Source organism: Pinus tabuliformis, chromosome 4_1 (assembly GCF_031772625.1).
Source record: "Pinus tabuliformis cultivar Carrire ecotype Pingquan chromosome 4_1, CPIR1, whole genome shotgun sequence".
Classification (NCBI taxonomy): domain Eukaryota; kingdom Viridiplantae; phylum Streptophyta; class Pinopsida; order Pinales; family Pinaceae; genus Pinus; species Pinus tabuliformis.
Genome location: NC_142303.1, coordinates 394087793 through 394106361, shown reverse-complemented (window position 1 = coordinate 394106361; position 18569 = coordinate 394087793). Strand labels below are relative to the sequence as shown.

At 37.1% G+C, this 18569-nt stretch overlaps 1 protein-coding gene across 1 annotated transcript; it reads right to left on the bottom strand.

Moving 5' to 3' along the window:
• Positions 1 to 12985: 12985 nt before the first annotated feature.
• On the bottom strand, positions 12986 to 15882 carry LOC149175953 (dormancy-associated protein homolog 3-like). Its single transcript, XM_089419803.1, has 4 exons — positions 15605 to 15882; positions 13889 to 14077; positions 13672 to 13753; positions 12986 to 13544 (listed from the first exon to the last, which is right to left on the bottom strand). The coding sequence occupies exons 1-4, from the start codon at positions 15723 to 15725 to the stop codon at positions 13517 to 13519; spliced, it is 420 nt and encodes a 139-aa protein (XP_089275929.1). The 5' UTR covers positions 15726 to 15882; the 3' UTR covers positions 12986 to 13516.
• Between the last annotated feature and the right edge of the window lie 2687 nt (positions 15883 to 18569).

Below are 18569 nucleotides of genomic sequence, written 5' to 3'. Positions count from 1 at the left end.
CTTACCAAACTTTCATGGCTTGTTTCAGAAGACCCAGACACATTTTTATTCGAGTTTGACATAGTGTGCCGGGGGTATGACTACACGACAGATGCCCAGAAGTTAAAAATTTTCCCTTCTACATTAAAAGGAATGGCTCTGCGATGGTTCATGGGCCTTGGAGGAAGCTCTATTTCCACATGGGATGATATGCGGACAGCTTTTCTGGAAAAATACCAGGATTACTGCAAATCCCGGAACATCAAGGAGGAACTTTTCAAGTTCACACAAAAAGAAGACGAGAGCTTGGAAGATTGTGTGGAATGATTCAAGTACACCTTACAGAGGTCAGGTCACTCTAACTTGGATAAGGAAATTTTAAAAATTATCCTCCTCTGATCTTTCCGTGAGGACTCGATGGAACTATTGAACATTGTGGGAAAGGGAGACATCTCTAAGGAAAGCTTCGAAGTTATCTGTGAACTATGCATTCAGTGCTTGAGGGGGCTTGCAAGAAACAGACAAGGGATTCGCTCAGCAAAAGGGTCTGGCGGAGGTGTTACGAAAGCAGAAATCGGAAACCTGCTAGACAATTTGAGAACAAATATTCTCAGCACTCTGTCGACACATATGGATACTCTGCAAGTAAAACAGAAGCAGTTGGAATTAGACAGGGCCATGACGATATTTTTTCCCGAAGTGTAGAAAGAAGCACCCAGAGAGGGAATGTCCACTAAACTCCATAGAGGAATGTGCAATCTGTGAGCTAAATCATGCAACAAGCTCATGCCCCTCCTTGCCAGGCCTGAAAGCAGTATTTCAAGGGATGGGGGAAGACACGGAGCAACTATACCTCATGGGGTCTAGAAAGCCATGGCAGCCTCGACCACCGATGGGAAATCAAGGTATGTACTCAGATCCATCTCAGTATTTCAATAATTTTAATATGAATCCTCAGTCCATGCCCTATCCTTCCATGTGGCTGCAATACCAGTTTCCACCTTGGCAGCAGTGGAACCCTCAAGCCAGTTCGAGCTCCCCATGGGCTCCAACTTAGCGAGGATCCCCTCTTGGGCAATTTCCTCAGCCGATGCCACAGCAGCAACTCCAACTACCCTCTAGTGTGCCTCTTGGTAATCAACTTGCCTGTCCTCAGCTTCCAATCCAACCCAATCTGAATCCCAATAATAAGGGAGTTCATCAAGCTGACATTCTTAACCTACCTTCATATAGCATTTCCACTGCATAGTTGCATGAAATGAATCTACGATCAAGGCAGACAGTTAATGTTCAACCTCCTCCAGTTATCATTGAATAACTTGATAGTGAAGGTAAGGAATTAGAAACAATTAGTAAAGAGCCAAAACAAACTGTTAGAAACCATGCGCCTCCTGTAAAACAACATCAAGCTGAATTCGATTTATTAGGATAATTGCATAACTTATTTGTTAAGATTCCCCTGTTACAAGCTATGAAGGATGTGCCAATATATGCAAAGACCCTTAGGGAATACTGTTCGAAGAAACTTTCAAAGATATCCAAAGATCCCCTTACCATTCATATTATGGGAAAATTATCAGATTTCATGATGGGAAAGTCAATGCCTGAAAAGTATGGAGATCTGGGGAACCCAATTCTGATAGTACAAATTAATGGGGCAAAGATTCCAAATGTGCTAGTAGACCTGGGTGTTGTCATCAACGTTATCACCACTGAAACCATGCATGCATTACGACTTCATGACTTGAAGCATACACCTATAGTATTGGAATTGGAAAACTGATCTACAGTCAAACCTATAGGGAAGTTGGAAGATGTAACAATTTCAGTGGATTCATGGCACTATCCCATAGATTTCCTGGTATTACATATGCAATCTTTGGTGGGCGGCCATCCTTTGATTTTGGGTAGACCATGGCTTGCTACTGCAGATGCTTACATTGGGTGTCGTTTAGGGCACATGGTTATTTCAAATGGGCACAACACTAAGAACTTAGTGTTATACCCCCCTGCAGAACTAAACCCATCCATAAAACCAGCAGGTGGCAAGAAAATTTTATCTAAGAAAGAGCCCAAAATAGAAAATGAGGAATTGAGACCAATCCTCACTATTGGACAGCCCTTCAAGTGAAAATGGAATCGGAAGATGATGTAATCACCTCCTTTATGGATGATCCTTGCTTCGTTTCCGAGCCAAATCAACAAATCCTAGAATCTATCCTAAGCTATGAGACTCATGAAACAATTGAAACAGTAGAAGGATCAAAGGAGCTACCTATTGATGCACCCCATGAAAGTGTCCCAGTGGAATTAGAACCAGAAAAAACCCTGAATATTAATCCAAACCTGTCAGAATCCTAGAAGAAGCAACTTGTGGATGTCCTTCGGAAACATAAAGAAGCCTTCACTTGGGATTACTTAGATATGAAGGGGATTCCTGCTAATTTATGCACCCATCATATATACATTAAGGAAGATTGTCGTCCTGTGAGACAACCTCGGAGAAGGATGAACCCTGCATCGAAAAATGTTGTGAAAGAAGAAATTCATAAATTACTGGACGTGGGTTTTATTTACCCCATCTCAGATAGCCAACGAGTCTCCCCATTAGTAATGGTCCCTAAGAAAAATGGTAAATGGCGGCATGGATTATCGAGAATTAAATAAGGCAACGCAGAAAGATCATTTTCCTTTGCCATTTATTGATCAAGTTTTCGACACATTAGTCGGCAAAATTTTTTTCTCTTTCTTAGGGTTTAGTGGGTATAACCAGATCCAGATAGCTCCTGAAGATTAGGACAAAACCACTTTCACATGCCCTGGGGAACATTCGCATACCGGGTCCCTCCTTTTGGCCTGTGTAATGCTCCTGCAACATTCCAGAGAGCAATTTTGGGGATCTTCTTTGATTTGGTAGATGACAGTGTTGAAATTTACATGGATGACTTTACTCCATATGGGGATTCATTTCTAGAAGCACTGAAAAATTTAGAAAAAGTTCTTGAAAGGTGTATACAAGCGCGTGTCTCTCTGAGTACGGTGAAATTCCATATGATGATGGAAGAGGGAATTGTTCTGGGACATTTTCTCTTAACTGAGGGAATATGGATGGACCCAACGAAGATAAAGGTAATTCTGCATTTCCCGACACCTAAAACGCCCACTTAGGTACACAGCTTTATTGGTTGTGCTGGTTATTACAGTCGTTTTATAAAAAAACTTTGCGAAAGTAGCACATCCACTTTTTCAATTGCTAACAAAAGATTCAGATTTTGTGTGGACAGGTGAGTGTGATGCAGCTTTTACGAAAATTAAGGAATTGGTCTATAGCTCTCCGATCCTTAGAGGGCCAGACTGGGCATTACCTTTCCATATTCATACGGATGCTTCCCAAACAACGATTGGTGCAGTATTAAGACAACAAGAGGACAAAGTACCATACGCAGTTTACTATGTTAGTAAGAATTTGGCTCCTATTGAATTAAACTACACATTGTGCATACTGATCATGCAGCTATCAGGTATTTAATGAATAAGCTTGTTACCCCTGGTCGCATTACAAGATGGCTTTTACTACTACAGGAATTAGATATTATTATAGTAGATAAACCAAGGAAGAACAATGTGGTTGCAGATTTCTTGTCTAGGATAAAACATGATGGAAAGAATACACCAATTGAAGATAATTTTCCAGATGAACATCTTTTTGCAGTTTCTTCTAACACTTTGTGGTATGCAGATATTGCTAATTATCTTGCTACAGGGAAGGTGCCCCGTCATCTATCATATAAGGAGCAAAGGAAGATTATTCACTAGAGTACCTGGTATTCATGGTTGGCAGGATATCTCTTTCATACAGGGATTGACCAACAGATTCGACGTTGTGTGGTAGAAGATGATATCTATGAGATATTAAAGGTTGCACATGATGGACCTTGTGGAGGACATTTTGCAGATAAAAGAACAGGTCACAAAGTGCTGCAAATAGGATATTACTGGCCCTCCATCTTTCATGATGCTCGGGATTATGTTTGAAGGTGTGATAGTTGCCAACGGATGGGACAACCTGGGAAAGTAGATGAAATGCCTCTACAGCCCCAGATAGTCCTTGAACCATTTCAGAAATGGGTTATTGATTTTGTTGGACCCTTCAATCCACCCTATCATCAGAAAGCTTACATCCTGGTTTGCACTGATTATGTGACTAAATGGGTGGAAGCCAAAGCAGTCACGAGAGCAACAGAGCAAGTAGTGGCAGAGTTTCTTTTTGAAGAAATATTTGCTCGGTACGGTACTACAAGGGAAATTGTATCAGATGGAGGATCACAGTTCACATCTCACATGATAGGGAAGCTGATGCAGAAATATGGGGTCAAACATAGAGTGACAACCCCCTACCACCCCCAGGCAAACGAACAAGTAGAAAGCACAAACAAGGTATTGGAAAATATCTTGACAAAGACAGTGGCAAGTCATCACCGAGACTGGGCATAGAAAATTCCAGAAGCTTTATGGGCATACAGAACAACATGGCGAAACACAACTGGGTTTTCTCCATTTGAATTAGTCTATGGGAAATTCCCCTTGTTTCCGGTGGAATTTGAGATTAGCACCTTAGAACGGCACTAGAAGTAGGCCTAGACCTATCAGAAGCACAAAAACACTGATTAGAACAGCTAAATGTGTTGGACAAAATTCGGTCAGTAGTTGTCTAGAAGACTACTATTGTTCAACAACAGAGAATGAAATGGCATGATAAATTTATCAGACGCAAGGTGTTTCATGTGGGGTATTGGGCATTACTTTATGATTCCCGATTTAAGTATTTCAAAAGCAAGCTTCACACTCGTTGGATGGGGCCATATCAAGTGGACGCAATGTTCGACAATGGAACAGTTAGATTAATCACAATAGATGAGAATCATACCTCGTTCTTAGTAAATGGACATTGTCTAAAACCATACCACCGTCTAGCCTTTAGAAATGCCTTTGTCAAACACCTTTCTGATTCATTTGATTTAATGGTTGTTGGAATAAAGGGAATTCTCACTTTGTTCTAATACATATATATATATTGTTATTACTTATTTGTTTGTATTTTGTAGGAATAACAAATATATAATACTGTTATTACTTATTTGTTTTTAGTTTGTAGGAATAACAAAAGAATATGATGAGGAGAAATGTAACACTCGGCGTTGTTACTCCACCAGTACTGTTATTAAGATTTTCTTGTTACTCCACTAGTGTTGTTACTCCAATAAGTGTTGTTACTCTGTAACAGTTGTTACTTCGTAACAGTTGTTACTTCGTAACAGTTGTTACTCCGTAATAGTTGTTACTTTGTAACTGTTGTTACTCCGTAACTGTTGTTACTCTGTAATTGTTGTTACTCCTCAACTGTTGTTACTTCACTGATGCTATTACTCCGCAACTGTCGTTACTCCACTGATGTTGTTACTCTGCAGCTGGTGTTACTCTGCTGGTGTTTTTACTCTACAATTGTCGTTACTCTGCCAGTGTCGTTACTTCGCAACTGTTGTTACTTCGCCGGTGTCGTTACTCTATAACTGTCGTTACTCCATCATTGTCGTTACTCCGTCGGTGCCGTTACTCCGTAACTGTCATTACTCTGTTGTTGCCGTTACTCCGTCGGTGCTATTACTCTGCTGGAGCTGTTACTCTACCATTATCATTACTCCGTCGTTGCTGTTACTCCTTGTTGTTGTTACTCCGTTGGACATTTTATTGTTACTCCACCATAAGGTAGGTCCCCAGGTACATCTCCGCTGGCTTTTACGGATTTAATTAAAACATTCAAAAAAGACATTAAAACATGTCGTGGACGACCGTAATTAAGTTGGGGGGGGAACCGTCATAATAAACGACGGCGTACCACGAAAAACCATTCATGACACATGATCCTCACCAAACAAAATCTAAATATTTTGGTATTTCGTAATCATAAATTTGATGTGTTGGAATGCGTATTCGTACGTGCAGAGTCATAATCAGTCACCTCCCCAACTCGCTACATTAAATCACTGAAATATCTAACAATACCACCATAATCTGTCATCATTTTCAAACATACCAGTGCTACTTCATCTGTTGTCCCCAAAAGCAACCATGACGTTATTTCAGTTGCCAACAATTTGGAGCCCTGCCATTCTCCCCTGCCAGCTAACTGCATTCGTCGCGCTGATCCCGCCTCTACAGCGATGGGTGGATGATCTGTGCAGCATGAGCCTAAAGATACGATGAGAGTTCGGAACAATCAGGAGGTATGGTAGGTCTTTGAGAACGCAGGCTGGAATGTTTACTTTGACAGGTTGAGAGGGTTGAACGAAGAAATTACGGCAGAATTTTCACTCAACTTGGGAGAAGAAAGCTCTCGGGTCCGCGGAATTGAAATCCCTGTGACAGAGGAAGCCATTGCAGAAGTCAGTGGGCTCCCTCAAAACGGACAACGATGGTTTTCAAGAAGGACTGCCCTTCCAGAGTTTCCCGAAGCCTTTTTACAGGCAGGAGAAAGCATCGTGTAGAAGGGTCGGGGATACGACCGAAAATCGCTACCGCATCCTTGGGGAGAAGTAGCAAAGTTCGTCATAAAATATATGACTTGTGAAGGGAGATATTCCACCACATTCAAATACCATCTTCGAATACTAGCCTACCTGTGATTTCCCCAAGTAGAGGCTTTCTCACTGAATGTGCCTTATTTCTTATAGAGAATCCTTCACCTAATGGCACATTCAGCTCAGGGGTCGCGACAGGTATTGGCAGTCATCACCCACCATGGGCTGGTTCAGCAATTAGTAATTAATTCCATCAGATGAATCCCGATCCTGTGGGAACTGTTTCGAGATTCCACAGAGGAAGAGGTAGCAGCCGTTGTGGCTGCCAAGGAAGATGAACCAGAAGCCATGGAGGAAGAAAATGCAGGAGAAGATGATTATGTTGACCAGGAGGAACCAGAAGAGATGGAGATGGAAGCTGAAGAATTTGAAGAAGAGGTTGCTCCCCAAGAGCAAGCTGAAACAGTGGAGCCAATGGAAGATGCGGGAGTTGACAAAGAAAGGCCCACTAGTACCACGGTCGAGGCTGATTCACAAGAACCAGCCTCCACTGTGGAACTAGCAAAACAAGTTGATAGCATGACAACAACAGGTGAATTGGTCAATATTGCAACTGAGGGTACCCCACAAGGACCACCTGCCACCATGGAGAAGATGGAGGAGGATACCCTGAATGAAGCAGAGGTCATGACCACTCCGACTGTAGAACCAAAGGAAGAGGAGGAACTAGGACAAAAAGAGCTCGGGGCTGAGAAAAACATGGAGCCTGTGGAGGAAGCTCTAGGAGAACCAGGGCACAAGGCCGAAGCTGCTCCACAAGAACTAGCGTCAACCTCGGGACCGAACACTGAAGATCCCTGCCAATTCTCCTTTTTCTCCTCTATCCCAAGAGGAGCAAGGGTATCTCATTCCCCTCGACGCACAGAGGAAGAGCTCCTCATTCCTCTAACTTTGAATTTATCACAACTATTTTTGAATATGTGGAGCGCATAGATATCATGAGACTAAGGCATGCGAAACAGCAACTCAAGATGGAGCAGCGGGAAAAGCAAGTGGTAGCACTGAAAACCGATAAGGAGCAGATGTTTAATTTGGTGCAAGAGGTGATGGCATGCCGTCCCCTTACTTCTTGTTGTTCTTTATTCTTACATGAACGTTTTCTTTTATTCTGCATGGAGAGCATCAAAAATGAGATTAGCTATGAAATAGAAGATGGCGTACAATTCCTCCGAATAATGAGGAACCATGAGGTGCCAACTCAGCGTTTGATGTGTGAATTTTATTTGCACGGGTATCTACTGCGCCTGGATAGAGAATTCAACCCGGTCCCATATGTGGGGGACATTCATTTAAGGGCCCTCACCTCTTACACTTTCAATCAGATCAGCTGGTAGAAGGCTTTTAACACATTTAAATCCAATTAGGTTACAAAGCCATTTATAGTAAGAGGAGAACATGAGAGGTCAATTACCATGTTCACTAAACACAATGCCTTTTTTAGAATTGAGGGGAACAGAGAAAGAATGCTAAGGACACAGAACTGGTGCCTTGACCTTTGTGTCAAACAATTAGTCACATTTCAAGATGAGGCCCTTGATTGATGTCAGAGAAGGTGGATGATGTCACCTACAGTTGTCCAGAACTGGGAACCTTTTGGGGCACCAAATCTTGCACGAGCACTTCCCAGAGTGCCCAGGTATGTGGCATGTGTCCGAACATGTGGGGTCTGGTGGATGGGGATTCGGCTTTAGTTTCCCACTATTTGGTTGCCAGTAGAAAATTACACTCCAACATATAATGTTCCCAGAGATTGGTGGAAGGAAGTCCTCCTTTCAGATGGTTTTAAAGTTCCAGGGACAAAAATGGCCAGAGAGTACTATCTCGCTTAGCTTCAGGAAGCCTACAGTCTACAAAATGCAGACCTGCAGAGGCGGCGAGCTGCATGAGGGCATGCAGAAGGCTAGTTGGGGGGAGATGATGGGCACCAAATCGGGCTATCTTTCTGTTGCATTTCCATCACCCTTTTTGACCTTTTTGCACTTATTTACCCATGTTTACTATGCTAAATTTACGAGGTAAACACCCCTGACTTTTCTATTGGAATATTCTATTAATGAAGTAAAGTCGTGGAGTTTTGCCTATTTGCAGCACTAAAATGCATGTTTGACCGCAACTTCTGGACAACAGGAACCAAGGCTTCAGCATCCCGCAGCAGATCTGCTATTCACAACCAACCATAAGGAGGCTGCGCAGCTAGAGTCGCAGATCCCTGAACCATTCTTGGGCATCTTGATGATCTCATCTATCTGGTGTTGGTGTCATTCCAAACTAATGTATATTTTTGGGGATACAATTACCATGTTTTGGGGAAAGAGGTTGTTCTCCCTCGCTGTGTATAAAAGACAGTTTATCTCTGTAAACGGGGGACGCCCCATCGATATTGTAATAACCCTTTTCAGATTAGTAAATTATCATCTATTTTGCTGTTCTAACCTTCACTGTGACTAACGCAGCCCTGATCAGAGAGCTGGGCCCACTCTTCTTATCAGGTGTTGCGTCTTTCTGTGTGTGTTATTTATTAATTTATGCTTGATGTTACAGTTCTTTAATTCTTATAACTGCATTTCTGAAGTTTGTATTTGATTTAGTTTCATAGCAATGTTTGCATTTTAATAGTGAACCCTTGGTCGGAACGGATTGTGCTCTTGCCCCTACATATACCTTGCGTGTTGCCTTGAAAGGATAGGCACCGAGATTGATAAATTAATGTAGGAATACGGGTGAATAAATCATTCATACTTGGACACCAACAAACACAAACATGACTCTAACCACATACCTTTGGCCTTAACTCTCAATCTTGTCATGCATACCAGCCACATGCAAAATAAGTGTGAGAATCAAAGGCATGCTCGTTTTGATAGAAGTGAAATATATCTCTTCTTAAAGGATTTAAAGAGAGATTTAGGCTTCCTAACATATAATAATAACATTGATCAAATCTATTAGAATTTTACTACAACCCTTTCCACTACCATTAACAAATTCTCGACCGAGGTGTCGTATAAAAAGAATAATAAAACTTCCAACATTTGGTATGATGAGGACTGCAAAATTGCTAGGAAAGCGATTAGACTTGCTCCTAACAAAACTGTAAAGCTTGGAAACATGATTCTATACAAAGCTCTTATCAAAAGGAAAAAAAAAAAAAAAAGGTCATATATTAATAAGAGACAAGAACATTTTCTTCACCTTTCTAAAGTTGAGCTTAGAAAGTTTTTGTGGAATATACTTGTTTAAAAAACAATAGAAAATCATTTGATCCCCTTAAAGAATTGGGATATCTATCTTAAAAAGCTTTATGACTCCCCGAACACCATTGACATAATCTTAAACACTCCTATAAAGGAGGATATCTTTTCCTTGGAAGGAGTGGAGTTAGGGATTAAGAAACTCGCTAATGGAAAAGATAGGGATATTGAAGGATACCAAGCTAAAATCTTCAATGTATTATTGAAAATCACAATGGTTAACCAATGGTTACAACTTAAATATTAATTTATATTAAAAATATAATGACAAGTTATTGGCCTCATTCTCAAACATTGTGAGAAATTTCTAATATGTGGATAAGTGTGTCTCTTTATGAATAGAGCTTCCAAAATTTTATTTAATTATTAATCATTAAGGATTAGCTTCTATGAAATGTTCCAAAATATTCTTAGTATTCACAAATCAAATGTTGAAATTTATCTTAAAAGTAGTTATGCCCTTTTTCCCTTTTAATTAAATCCATTAATTATTTAAAAAAACATATGTACAAGTGTCATATGAAATGAATGATGATTTTTTTTATCATGTGGTATAAACCATATTATTGTAACCAAGCCTATTTACATATTAAGAATCTCCAATAAAATAGAGATGAATCTTCTTAATTAAAGATCTTGTTACATGTTCTTATAAATATACATATGGTTAACTTATATATTAATTTTTTTATAATTAATAATAATAATAATTTAAAACAAAGTTATAATTTAGTCAATTATTTATTTATTTTTTTAGTAACATAAAATGTATTATTATGTCTATTTATATGGATTAATTTTTTTATAATTAATAATCATAATAATTTAAAACAAAGTTATAATTTAGTCAATTATTTATTTATTTTTTTAGTAACATAAAATGTATTATTATGTCTATTTATTATGGAGTGATGTATCAAATTTTTATTAAACATTTAATTTGTATAACTACCCAAATCATTAACATGACCATATTAAATATCTCCAATTTCTATCAGATTCATATAATACTCTTCTAAACACCCAAGCATTATCGTATTCTACAACCCACTGTTATAATGTGTAACCTTGTCTATTGGTCATCAAAGTTGAAATTTTACTTATATCAACCTCAATAAAAATTTTAATTTTTTATAACTATATAAAATATTTAAATAATATGAATTCATAAAAGAAATTATAAGTGAAGAAATTAAATCCCTATCAACTCATTTTAGATCAATATTTAAAATAATTCTTGACTAATTTTATCAATCTTAATCTTTATTTTCACTATTGTTATAACTTTTTTGCTAATGACCTCATTTTCACTGCAAAACTCTTTTTAAGTTTTGAACCTACAATCCCCAGAGGAGGATTCGAGCGGTTTCCAACTTTTAAATGTTAGGAACTTCGAAAGTATACCAGGCCTTCTCTTCAGACATCTTCCAGCCTCAGGGATGCACATATATATATAGATCATTAAATGCTATGTAGCACAATAGTTATTAGTAATAATTAAGCGTCCAGAGATATTCAAATTCTGTGCATTGAAAACGCGATCTTCACAATCGTTCGAAGTAATACACTATCTTTTCTTGTTTGCGATCTTTTCGAATCGGCGCAAATCTTTCCAATTCGAACGAGGAGAACGGGCTCAACTGCACTTTAAAAAAGAAGTTGGTGAGCAAATTGGTATTTTAAAACATTAGTTGTTTTAAGTGAGTTTTTTTGGTTGGTTTTCTGATCTAATTTTTTTAAAATTAGAAAGAAATTTATTGAAATCGAAACTTTGATGGGTATTTGTGTACAATCGAAGTGTTTTAGGGGATTTTTCAGCGTATTGAATTTTATATATTTCATGAAAAAATCAATTTAAATAAACACAAATCAAGATTTTACTTCATAGGCAAGGAAAAATCCAAAAGAAGCTGAATTATTGAAATCTTTTTCGCTAAAAAAAAATTGATAATAAAAATACTTCAGTCTTAATAGATTCAGCAATCAAAAACTCACTAATACCTAAAATCTTAAACCTTGATAAAAATTACCAAATTTTACCAAAATATCAGAACAAAAAATGCTAAGCAATTTACTCCATTTTTAAACCAGCGTTTTAAAAATGTCACGCATTTGAAAATTCCCTAAATGTAGAATCCCTATCAATAATCGAAAAGGCTTGTCGAAATGGAAGATGCGCTCCCTGTATTAACGCTAAATTCGAATTTCTATCGTTCTCTTTGGCCGAACCAATTGGTTGTAACTTCAATTAATTTGCAAGCGATTTCGATGGGAGTTGTTTTTTGGTAAAGAGTAACGCCACTGTATTTTTAAGGGAGAAATTTAAATATATTAAAAATATAAAAATAAATAGTTAATGTTACATTAAAATAAAGTTGTATAATTAGTATTTTCTGTTATTTAATTTAATAAAATATTTTAATGTCATAATGTGTTGTATGCACTCAAAACAAAAATAAAATTATAAAATAAGTTATATGAATATTTGTTTAATATTAAATATTTTTTTAGATAAAAATTGTATATATATTTGATATTGAAGAAAATCATAACAAGTTAATAATTATTTATTTAATATTGAATAATCCCAATTTTTTATATAATGTTCATATTATAGTAAACATGTCATGTCTCATTAGAGTAGAGATTAATATAATAAGTTGTAATTGTAAAACATGTTATCTTTACATATTTTTCTCAAATTTATATTTTTCAAATTATTTATATTTATTGTACATAGTAATTAGTAATATAGTATATAGTAATTAATAATAGAGTACACAAATTAATTATTGCATCATGACATTTCAACCAATCATATTTGATAAATAAAAATAAATTTTATTTAAAAATAATAAATTTAATTTTATAGTGTTAAAAATTACCAGTATAATAAGTGAGTTGAATAAATTTAAAATATTTTTAAATAGGTAAATATTTAAATAATTAAGAATATATATTTGTCGATCACAAGTTCAGATTCAACGAAGTAAAACTTATTATTTTAATAATGATAAAACAAATCTTGAAACATGCTTAGCTTAAGCTAAATAATCATCCACGAAACTCATACGGAGTTAAAAATGATACATTCAAATTCAACGGATCTCATCCTAATGATACAATGAAACACCTCTTCATTCATTTTTCTTTTCACACACAGGTATTCGTTTTTAATGCGAACAAGTGGACCGAATAGAGATCATCATGGGAGGGGCAATCCTTTCTGTTTCTACAGGTTAGTGATTGCATTTTCACATAATGCTTCTACAGTAACATCCACTCCATGAATGTAGAAGCAGAGGCAGTTACTCTGGTTCCATGCATAGTGGGAAGATAGGAAATGGATGTATTCCAGTACTCTAGCAAGCTTAGCCAATAGGCCTAAAAAGACTCCATACGCTAGTGATTTGTCTCTTCCGCTCATGTACATGATCTCCACTCTATAAGCCCCCCACAGATTGGCCAGCGCGCTGAACAAACTTAAACCCTTAAACTATTTACAAAAATATACTGGCATCGGGCCTGGAACAAACTGTATGCAAAACTTGGATCTGTATTCCTATGAGAAGGTAGCTGTTCTTATAAATGCCTGGGCAATGAACAGGACCCCCGCAGGTAAAAAATGAATCTGTTCAGTCATTCTCCTCATCTTTCCCAAGAGCCGATGACAACCCTGCAATTTTATAATTGGGAATATCAAGCATTGCTACAGCATTAACTTTGTAATCCTTGCAGCACAAAAACAAATGTAATTGATAATAGAACTTCAAAAGATCTATAGGACTGAATCAAACACTGACCAGTCGTAAACAGTTGGGCTTCTGGGAATATTATTGTCGTACTTATTACTTCGCCATGGATTCTCCCGTTCTCGTGGTGTTACTGTTGCACAATATTCCAAATCCAACAAACATAAATTCGATGTTCTCTGATTGATGATTTTTATGGCAAACAGGAAGGATGAAATCCTTTGATGACAGTGCAGAAACCCATAGAAAACAGATCAATGCTACTCACAAGAAGATGGTGATATTGGAGGGCTTGAGCCTGTTGGGGAAGAGGGACTATCCAGAGAGAGTGAATGGAGATAATGAGGAGGCTTAATAATGCTGATGCTCTGCGTTACTTGTCTCGTCTCGTCATTCGATTGTTGGTACTCTGCACTAGCTCGGCGTTCCCTCAACCAGGTTAAACCCTCTTCTGCTTCTGCAAACGGTCCATTACTGAACATAAATACTTCGAATCTCCATGAAACATAATTCTAACCGATGAAATTGCAAATAAATAGAATTGCATTGAAAGAATTCAGATTCCTTAAGGGTTTGGAATCAATCATTTTACAGAATTGATAATTCATTGTAATTTTGATATACTAATAACTTAGGACTAAGATTAGATTTTATAGGGGTTCAGATATTCAGGATGGAAACATCTTATTTTTAGTAATGGAGCTCTTATGTCAAGACCAAAGATATCTTTTGGAATTAAAGCTTTTAAGAAAACAAATTGTTGTCTTAAACCACTTTGGCTACTAAAATTAGGATTATCACAAATACCAAACATATCTCATAGAATTGAAACATATCTCTTAGAGTTAACCATCTCATAGAATTGAAACATATCTCATAGAGTTAACCAAAATAAATGGAAAAACAGACATTCTCCCAAAACAAATGGAAAACCATTGTTCTTCTCTGGACGGCTTCACCAGAGCAAATGGGAAAACATACTGTTCTCCCCACCACTTCACCCAAGCAAATGGAAAAACAAATTGGTCCCAGCAAAGGGAAAATACACTGTTCTCCTAACCACTTCCCCACTTTCCTTGAGCAAATGGGAAAATAAACTGTTGCAAGAGCAAGTAGTTGTTTTTAGTGCAATTTTTTGGACTTTCCAGTGCTAAAATCCGGCAGAAAAATTTGAGCTGAAATTTTGATTTCTGTTATTTAAATTGGTTTTTTGATTGTATATATGGATTCAACACCTTCAAAAACCCTAGGACACTTCAATTAGAAAAAGATTACCTTTCAAGCTTGTAATTTCAATAAATTCCTGCCAGATTTTAGATAAATTAAACCAAAAAAACCCACCAGACAAACTTACAAAAAATTGCACTAAAGACAACTCCATAAGAAAACACACTGTTTCCCCTAGCACTTCTCCCAGAAAATGAGATAACAAACTGTTCTCCTAACCACTTTTGCTACTAAAATCAATGGAAAAACACACTGTTTTCCCACGGACTTCCCTAAAAAAACCCTCAAATAATAAAGGGGAAACAAACTATTCACCCAAAAAATAGAAAAACTCATTGTTCTCCCTGTAATTTGCTACCCAGCAAATGGATAACAAATTGTTTTCCTAACCACTTTAGCTATTAAAACCAAGAGAAAAACCCGCTGTTCTCCACCCACTCCCCAAATGGGAAAACAAACTGTTCCCCAAACAAATGAGAACAAACCGTTCTCCCCACCACTTTCAACCCAATTATTGTATATTGGGACAACCCTTTTCCATTGAGAAAAGCCAAGTACTCTACAGGCCTAAAACATAAACCTGTGTAGGTTAAATATATGGATCTATGTTCCTGGTGCAGCAGTCAATCTGGGTACTTTAACATGAGTCTATGCTACCCTAAATTTCACTTCATAGTTGTAAGGTCAAACAAGTAGTCAAGCTATAAACCTGCGATCAAATACAAATATCATCAAAAATTCATGCAGAACAACTAACCTGGAATGAAGGTGTTTGCTATGTCAGCGTAAGTACTACCAGTCTTCCTCAGTTTACCGAGGCCACTCTCAGGGCGAGGGCCGGCCAGAGTATCGTCCCACAGCTTATCCAACAACCCCATTGCAGTTACTTGCTTCCCCTGTGGTAAACAGAGTATTTTTCAGAATTTGTGATGATACCCAATCGGCTGTCAATGGAATCAAAATGATGGATATCGCTTCCTTTTGCTTTTCCTTGCCAAACAGATACAGTTATTCAGAGACTCTGATCCCTAGAACACTCTCCGTTCATCCCCTTTATAGGAATCAATGACCTTACTACGGTTCGAGGTTACCAGTGCCTAATTGACAGCTCATCTAATTTTTTATTCCCTCTGCGACACGCAATGGTAAACATCTGGTTGATTGCGACCTTCTTTGTTTTATCGGTGCCTCGTAATTGGAGATAAGGTGTCCCACCACATGATGAGCCATCATTATTCCAACTTGCTTGTTTTGTTCGCTTGCAAGTTGCAACGCTACGTGTGCTTATTCACTTGGTGGACCACTGATTTCGACCTATGGGTCCATGTGAGAGAGCATGGATCAGTGTCAAAATAAAAGGGATTTGGGTCCATGTGAGAGAGCATGGATGTGAGAGAGCATGGATCAGTATCAAAATAAAAGGGATTTGTTTTTAGTGAGGTGAAATTTTGATTTGTATTATTTATTTAAATTGATTTTTTATTGTATATATGAATTAAGATTATGACATCAAGCTTGTGATTTCAATAAATTCTTTTTAAATTTTAAAGAAATTAAACCAAAAAATTCATTAAGAAAACTTCCAAAAAATCTCAGTAAAAATCACTCCAAATAAAAATAGAAATAAAAAATTATTATTTACAAGTTGGTGAACCTTTTAATCTTTTCCTAAAGATAAGATCAGATTAATTCATTTTTTCGTCGCCACTCATGAGGGAATCGATAGCGAAATTTTCTCCACAAATCTTTCTAGTGTTCCCCAAGATAAATCATGCTAGTGTGCCACATAGTGGTCCAACAGTGTCAAATTTGTGTTATTATTTATATGTATTATATATTTTATTGAAGTTGAATATATATAGATTATACGAAATAGTTTATATATATATATATATATATATATATATATATATAAAATGTAACAATGTAGTTATTAATGATTTATAATTAGATTTTGCACTAGATGTTACAAAGACAATGTTGTAACGCAGTAGAAAAGGAACTAGTAGCTTGGAGTGTCTTGTAAAATAGATGCAATCTCTGCACAACATTATAATGTTTCAAAATTATATATTTACAATGTCAAAGATCATTCAATCAACATTTATTACGACAACGAAGAACAATATAAAGACCTAAAAAATAGGCTTCATGCTAGAGAGCTTATTCTTCCAACTACTATAACGTGAAAAAGTATAAGAGCTAGGTGCAAACATACAACTAATGGAGCCATCTTAGCTCTTTATTTACATAAACATATCTTTCTAAAAAGAAGGAAATGTTAAACACCTCATATAAATATACGGCAAATCTTCATGATATGAAGGCTACGACAAGAAATTACAACATGGGCATGGTAGCCAACACAAAATCCTATGTTACCTATATTCTAACAACCATTCCACCTCTAAAGATGTGGTGTTGTATTCAACTTTTTCAACAAAAGAACCTGCTCTAGTGTCATCCAAGTAGCTCTCAAGAGCTTCTACTGCAACAATTCTGGTACCCTGAACTTATTCATCTCCACACTTGAAAAATCTAATCAACATCCTTGTCCAATCATCATGCACCATAGGAAGAATCGGGATGCAAACACAAGTAGGCCCTTCTTCGATTGATATGGCACTGATATCCAACATTTCACAGACAACCCAGGGTTGTCCAACTAGCATTCATGCTCAATCATCCTTTGCTTTGCATATTCATCATACTCAACATGCAGAGCTCCCACATTATAGGCATGGAAACCATTGTTGAGGGAGGGGACATAAAAAGGCGCAAAAAATATGATGGCTTCTTCAATGTCTCGGGCATTCTTGCAGCAAGCTGCATTGTGATTATCTCCATTATCCAAAACACAACACAATGGCTTTGCTTGTTGCATTGGCAGATTTCTGTGGTGACTAGTGCAAGTCTCAATGGGAGGCATTGAAGGAGAATTGAATCTATGTCATTTGAAGAGAGATATCTCATAAATTGCTTCATGGAAGAAGTGGGTACCTGTGTGGACAACATCACACAAGAATTACTCTGCATGGAAGATGAGGCCAGTTGTGCATCTTTTAACATGACCTAGCATATGCCAATTCAATGTTATGTTGAAGGGGGATGGAATAATGTTTGAAAAAAGTGCATGTGGCAACCTATCCTCAACATGTTTATCATCAAAATCACCCATAACACAAGGCTAGAAAAACATGTATAAACAAAATCCACATGTTGTGTCACATCTGCGATAATTCCTTCACACTTGTCATCATATAGATGAAGCCAATGTTTAGAAATGCCCTGAATAATTATGAAAGTGGTGATATTTAATTTCCAACAAGTTCTTCATACCAATTAAAACCTTAATCTTCAAGAAAATCCAAGGAAATTATGAACATTTTTTTCATTTTGATATCCTCATGGACAACATTATGTTTTCAAAAAACAACAATAAAATGACATAATATGAAACAAAGGTGAGTCTTTGATTCCATGGAGATTTGGTATATCTTCTCTCTAATATTTATAATCATTTAGATACCCCAAGATTCATGAGAAATACACAGGATCAAGAAAATAACCATTCCACCTCTAAAGATGTGGTGTTGTATTCAACTCTTTCAACATATTCATCATACTCAACACGCAGAGCTCCCACATTATAGCCATGGAAGCCATTGTTGACGGAGGGGACATATGGCAAGAGGCACAAAAAATCTAATCTTCAACGTCCC

Excerpts from the sequence above, each read along its gene's own strand:
- LOC149175953 (XM_089419803.1), bottom strand. The coding sequence starts at position 15,725 with ATGGGGTTGTTGGATAAGCTGTGGGACGATACTCTGGCCGGCCCTCGC. Across the intron at positions 14,078-15,604 it reads AGCAAACACCTTCATTCCAG|AAGCAGAAGAGGGTTTAACC; the intron begins GTTAGTTGTTCT and ends GACCGTTTGCAG. Across the intron at positions 13,754-13,888 it reads TCCAATATCACCATCTTCTT|TAACACCACGAGAACGGGAG; the intron begins GTGAGTAGCATT and ends ATTGTGCAACAG.